At 58.2% G+C, this 6,464-nt stretch overlaps 1 protein-coding gene across 1 annotated transcript in view; it reads right to left on the bottom strand.

Annotated features, from left to right (window-relative positions):
* The window catches only part of PALD1 (phosphatase domain containing, paladin 1), a gene marked incomplete at its 3' end in the record, with an annotated part of 14,557 nt that overhangs the window by 5,107 nt on the left and 2,986 nt on the right, over nt 1–6,464 (bottom strand). Inside the window, exons 10-17 of the mRNA XM_010161062.1 lie at nt 4,026–4,121; nt 3,684–3,818; nt 2,971–3,087; nt 2,706–2,885; nt 1,970–2,167; nt 1,591–1,731; nt 1,071–1,142; nt 755–895 (exon numbers count right to left, since the gene is read on the bottom strand). Coding sequence (XP_010159364.1) covers nt 755–895; nt 1,071–1,142; nt 1,591–1,731; nt 1,970–2,167; nt 2,706–2,885; nt 2,971–3,087; nt 3,684–3,818; nt 4,026–4,121 — 1,080 coding nt within the window. The remainder of the gene's footprint in view (nt 1–754; nt 896–1,070; nt 1,143–1,590; nt 1,732–1,969; nt 2,168–2,705; nt 2,886–2,970; nt 3,088–3,683; nt 3,819–4,025; nt 4,122–6,464) is intronic.

The raw sequence follows: 6,464 nt of genomic DNA, 5'->3' as shown, positions 1-6,464 counted from the left end.
CAGGATGCTGCCAGAGGGGCAGGATGCTGGGTGGGATGCAGGATGCTGGCTGGGATGCGGGACGCTGGCTGGGATGCGGGACGCTGGCTGGGATGCGGGATGCTGCCAGATGGGCGGGATGCTGGGTGGGATGCGGGATGGTGCAGGATGGTGGACTGCATCAGATAGGAGTGGAATATGGGATGGCACCAGACAGGGAGGATGCTGGCTGGGATACTGAATGGGATGTGGGATGGTGCCAAGATGGGTGAGATGCTGGGAGGGATGAGATGGCACCAGACAGGCAGGATACTGACTGGGATGCAAGATGGTGCAGGATGAAGGACTGCACCAGATAGGTTCAGGATATAGGATGGCATCAGACACGCAGGATGCTGGCTGGGATGCGAGGTGTTGAATGGGATACAGGACAGTGCCAGATGGGCGGGATGCTGGGTGGGATGTAGGATGGCACCAGACAGGCAGGGTGCTGGGTGGGATGCTGCCTACAGTGCTGAGCGGGATGCTGAAGGGATGCATGAAGTTGGGGGAGAATGCGGGACGGTGCCAGACAGGCGGGATGCAAGACAGGCTGCAGGACAGGATGCAAGACAGCACTGGGTGACCATGACCAAAAGAATCCTGGCACTTCTCTGGTGACATGCCAGAAAGCCTCAGCTCAAGGAATGATCCAGCTTCAGCAGGGCTGTTTCAGACCCCGGCTGCACCCTCTGGGATCGGATGCAAGGGACCCGGGCGGCCCCGTGCCACTCACCTGTCGGTAGGTGGAGATGATAATCTCTCTGAGGTGGTAGTGCATGGGTGTCATCGTCTCGCTGACGGTGTCCAGGGCCATGTCCACCTCCTTCTTCATCCGGTGACCATCGGGCAGGAGCTGTACCACCTTCATCACCACCTGGAAGGTGGGTAAAAGCGGCAGGGGCTTCACCGGGTGCCTCCTCACCTCGACCCCACTGCTCCATCCCTGCCCGGGAGGGGATCTGACCCCTCCAAACAAGCAGCTGTGGATAAGGTAGCAAGGAGCAGGCCCAGAGAGGGACCATAAAACAGAGCCAGGCCCGAGGACTCACCTCAAACTCCCCTTTGGTGTACTTGGCATCAGGCACGCTGACGATTTCCTCCTCACTCATCTCGGGGATGCCCTGGGGCGGTCAGAGAGGACCAGGCTGTTAGGGGCTGCACCGTCCCATCTCTGCTGCCCAACAGCTGAACAGAAATCCAGATCCCAAACCCAACCGACCAGGACCCCAGGCATCCTCCACCTCCTCTCTGCACTGGCAGAGAAGCCCAAAATTATATGCCCATCTGCTCTGCAGGGGGGTCTATGTCTCTCCTGCACTTAACCCTTCGGCCTGGGACAGGAGCCCTCGGGAACAGGGTCACCAAGGATGCACCCGCACCTCTCCCAGAGCTCACGCAGGGCTAGGCACAGCAAAAGGCCAACAAATGGGTGTCTGTCCCCTGCAGCCCACACCGTCCCTCCCTGTTAACCCTCCCACTGCACAACAAGTACTGCGGGCTGTGCTGGGGTCCCCTGGCAGCCCCCACCCCAGCCAGACCCCGGGTAGAGCTGCAGACCCCAATACCCACGTTGAAGTGCCAGAGGGTGAGGACAGCGATGACCATGGCCGTGGTGGTCCTGCCTCGGCCGCTGCAGCAGTTGAACACGAAGGCTGCCTGCGAGTCCTCGGCCAGGGCACTCTTCATTGCCTCCAGCAGCCGGTCAAAGTCCTGCCGGGAGCAAAGCCAAGGGGGTTTTATGGGTGCAGCCTGCCTCCCTTCCCCACCATGGGATCCCCGCCTTGCCCAGCAGCCTCCAGGCTAAAATCCCCATTGCATGGGCGGGATCCAGCCCAGCAGCCGCCCCTCTACCACCAGCCGGCTAAGATATTAGCCAAGGGATATTCACCCCGCAGCAGCGAGGATGGCTTGAGAAGGAGGAGGCAGCACCGTCCCATCCCCAAGGTACCTGCTCCTTGGGAGCGCAGAAGTCGGGGATGGGGATGCGGCGGTAGGTCAGCCCCGGGCAGGAGCTCTTCTGCTGGCTGACTATCTCCTGCGTGGTCAGGCAGCTCTTGAACATCTTCATCTGCTTCTCTGCCTCCAGGTACACCTCCAGCCACTTCTGGCACTTCAGCAGGTCGCCCTTCAGGGTAGCCTCTAGTTTCTGCAGAGGATGGAGGAACCCTCACCCTAAGACCCGCTCCACCTCAATTTTTCAGGATTTTAAATATTTATTTTTAGAAGCAGGCTGACATCCCTCTCAAACACCCCACAGCCAAGTCAAAACCCCACACCAAGTCCTGGCCACCACTTCTGCCCAGGACCATGGTCCCCAATATGCCTGATGGGAGCCTCGGGAGCATCACCTCCCACCACCCCGGGCAGCTCCTCCACGTAGCCATGTTGCTGCTGGCAGCCAAGCTCCTCCGCTGCTTATCTCCTCTGGAAACCCAGCTGGGAACATCTGCTCTCCTTTCCCCGGGTGCCTTTTACCCTGGCTTTCAAGCCACGCTATAATTTCTTCAGGGGAGGATCTCCGCTTTGCTCTGCCTTTGCCTACTCACTGACAGCGAATCCGGGAGGACCCTCCTTATTTTTGCAGAACCGTGAAGAGTGGGTTGACCGGTTGGTTTCGCATCAGTCCCCAGCCTCCTGCAGCCACGGCGGCCGCACGTGCCATCCCCCAGCACGTAGGAGCTCACCTCCAGCTGCTGGGGGGAGGCAGCAGGCACAGGGATCAGCTCCTCCAGGTGCCCAGGCTCCCGCAACGTATAGATCTGCTCATTCGCCTCCAGGACCACTTCTTCCCGGAGGTTGATCCAGACGATGCGGGCGTGCTTCCTCTTGGCGTCTGTCAGGTACCGCAGGACGCTCCCCAGGGTCTAGGGGAAGGGGCAGCAAGGGTGAGGGGAGGGCTGGGAGCCCACTGCGGGCATCCATGCCCACCACAGCGTGCGTGCCCCTCACCTTGGAGCTGGGCTGCGCCGTGCCGTAGACGGGCATCTTGGGCACCCGCCGGAAGTTGGCGACGCTCATCTCCTTGGAGGTGCTCAGCACGTCCGGGCAGAAGCGCTCATCTGCCACCTGCAGCGGAGCAGAGCCTGAGCAAGAGGTGCACCCCACCCCGGGCACTGCAGCTGCCCCCACCTACCCACGGATGTGCCAGGGGGTTCCCAGCACATCACCCACGGTCCCTGCTCAGAAGTCCCAAAAACCTTTCCGACAGCAGCAGGCCGGGGCTCAAAGCCACACGGGCTGCACGTCAGAGCGGGGAGAGGCTCTTCTTGCAGCCAGACGGTGCCAAAGCAGCAGCAAAGCACCAGCTCTGGCCTCCTTCACCCCACCACAGCCAGGGAGCACCAGGAAAGGTGAAGCAGCTTAGGCTTGCGTCCTAGGATGCTCCAGCATCCTGGTACCCTGGGTCTGTGAGGTCGGACACATCTGTGTCCACAGGGCATCTCTGGTCACGTGGATGTAGGATCCTGTTGAGGATGCAGGCAGGACACGGACCTGAGACCCCAACACAACCCTGGAGACCCTAACACAGCCCCACAGCAGGGAAACCCCTCGCTTCTCCCACCTCAAACCTCTTCGAGGGTGAGCACGCCCAGCAAGATGCCATTCCCATGGGACAACAAGGAGCCACCAGTGCCACCCCCACATCCCGGGTGGGTACTCACCAGCACTCGCGTCCCCTTAGTGACGATATCCCCGGTGACGGTGAGCTCCGACGAGTTCATCTCTGCCTGCAGCCGGTAGAGCTCGGGGTGCCGACACATCCACCTGCTGAAGCTGAGGGCAAAGCCCAGGGGGTACTGCCGGCGGGGGGCCGGGGGAGGAGGAACGCGCCATCAGCCTGGGCTCTCACCCCCTGCCCGGACACAACCCACGACCCCACCGAAGAAACCTCCATTTGCTCGAGAAACTCAGAGGGGGAGAGCCCTTCCCTCCCACTACACAGAGAAATCCAAAAAAAAAGAGCAAAAGAAGGGGTTTTTGGGTCGGTGAGGGGTGTTTTTTACCTGCTCATGAAGGTAGTAGTTGAAAGCAATCAAGTAGAAATAGCGTTCGAGGCTCTGCAAAGTCCTCTGGAGGAAATACTCTTTGGTGCTGCTCCCCTGAAAGCAAAGGCAGGTGGGATTCGGGACGCCCCAACACCGACCGCTCCTGCAGCCCCGAGCAGACCAGGAGGCTGGGGAAAGAGCCCTGCACACGCCTGTTTGTAGCTGGCTTCGGAGAGAGACAAGCAACCAGACCTGCAGCCTATTTTTTTTACGCAGCAGGTTTTTTTTGGGGGGAAAAAAGAGGCAGAAATACCATTTAAGCCACTCGGAAGAGTTTTTGTGTGTTCGTGTTAACTTGACCAAGCTGTTTGTTTGGAAAGCAACCGCTTCCAAATGAAAAGGGGTGGGGAGGAACTACAGAGCCCCAATCTGGAATAGTTTTTTAGTGCTTTTTTTTTTTTTTTATGAAACATTTCAAGTTTTCCATATTAAACGAAGCTCAGAGACATAAATTTGCGTTTCGGTTCAAACAAAACCTTTCCTTTAGCCCAAGGCCACAGCGGGAGCAGTTCCAACCGGACCCAAGGGGCGTTGCTGACTGGAGGAGATCCAGATGCCAATGGGAGACTCCGACCCAAGGGGAGGGGGATAGCTAATGCAAGGCTCTGTCCCCACCCCAGTCACCTCCGTGGCCTTCAGCCGAGATGCTCAGGTGGCAGCATCCCTGGGGAGAGAGCTGCCCGTGCCAGCGATGCCGGGGGTAGGGATGCGGGGAGCCTGCCGGAGACACCGCCTCCAAGCCCCATGCTCTGGGTAACACAAGGAATGGCCCAGGGACCTCTCCAGGAGCCCCCATCTGCTGTCAAGGCCCAGTGGGACCCCCCAGGAGCTGCTCTAGGGCTGGCATCTTGTAGGAGGTGTCAGACCCCAAAATGATGGGTGATGCTAGATAAATAAGAGCAAGACGGGCTCATTGAACAGAAACATAAGCCACACGCCCTGTAATATCCTCCAAATGTCTCCTCCTTCCCTTCATTCCCAGAAGCATCACAATGCCTATGAAGGTGGCTTCAAGTACGCTCTCCTCCTCCTCATCTTCATCATGACCCGACCCAGGTGTGAACCCCACCACAGCTGTCCCCTCCCGAGGACACAAGCTCAAACTCCCGGGATTTTCCATAATTAAGAAACCACCCCCCACACTGCCTCGGGGAAGGGGGTTGTTTCTCCAAGCATCCCATCCAAAAAAGTTACCCACAATGCCAGCAGCGGCAAAGAAACATCCAGCACGGGGTCTGGGAGCATCCCTGGAGAGCACACCAGGACTCCCTCCCCAGGGTATGATGGAAAAATCCTATGAGATGGGGCTGTATATGTTCAGGCGTGGGCTTGGCGAGCAGTGTTTGTGCATCCCTGACATTACGTTGTTGACTCAGGAATATTTCCTTGTTCTCCACAGAGAAATCCATCCCGCTGGCATTTATCAAGAGGCAGGGCAGCAGGCTTGGCTCAGGAACTCAAAACAGCCTGGGAGGATGGAGTCGTGCGGGGTTTCCCGCAGTGAAAACCAGCCCCGCACGCTCACCCAGGGGAAATCTCTTCACAGTCCCCACAAATAGACTCTCCAGGAAAAGGGGGATGTTCCGCTCACACGTCAGTCGTGGGGAGCTGGGTACCACGGAAGCCCGGCTGCGGCTCAGCATCCCACGCCAGGATGGGCCTACCACCGCATCACCATCGCTTGAGGACTTAAATCTCCGCATTTGCCTCCCAGCACTGGGCAGAGCCACGGAGTCCAGCGTGAGATCATTCCTCCCCACCTAGAAAAGCCCTTCGTCTCCCCAAAAGCAAGCAGGGCACTGCCAACTCCCCCGGCAAATCCCACCGGCACCACCTGCGGCTCCTCTCCAGCCCAGGCTGGTTTTTGGATAGCTGAGCATCAGCCCCTCTCCTCTCCTCATCCTCTCCCCCCAGCACATTTTCCTGGCCCCTCGCCATTGTTTAAACCTGCTCTTGCTCCATCCAGACTTCAAATAAACACTTCTTGTCGCTAATTTATGGCGGTCCCTCAGCCATTTGTTTCCCCAGCGTTGAGGATGAGATAGAGCAGCCTTCCTCAGCGGGGAAGGGCTTCGAGGCAGCAGGAAAAACCCCTGCCCCATGCTTCTCCCACTCTACAAGAGAGTATCTGCCATCACACGAGCAGCACCAAACATACCCAAATCCACCCTAAAAAGGGGGTAAAAACAGGGGTTTGCCACAAAACGCCAAAAAAAAGTGCCAGTAAATGCTCTTTTCCCCTCCGCTTAATCATTTTCACACCGCTTTTCTGCCCCAGCATAGTTGCTCTGGCCTCCCAGCACCTGTTTTTACGTTGCACTTTACAACCGTCCCCAGCATTTCCATTCCGCATTCAGCATGTAAATGGGAAAATTAATCTCCAGAGAGACCAGGATC

The sequence above is a fragment of the Eurypyga helias genome, unplaced genomic scaffold (genome assembly GCF_000690775.1).
Source record: "Eurypyga helias isolate BGI_N326 unplaced genomic scaffold, ASM69077v1 scaffold5811, whole genome shotgun sequence".
Taxonomy (NCBI): domain Eukaryota; kingdom Metazoa; phylum Chordata; class Aves; order Eurypygiformes; family Eurypygidae; genus Eurypyga; species Eurypyga helias.
The sequence above is the reverse complement of the archived record's forward strand: the minus strand, read 5'-3'. Positions and strand labels throughout refer to the sequence as shown.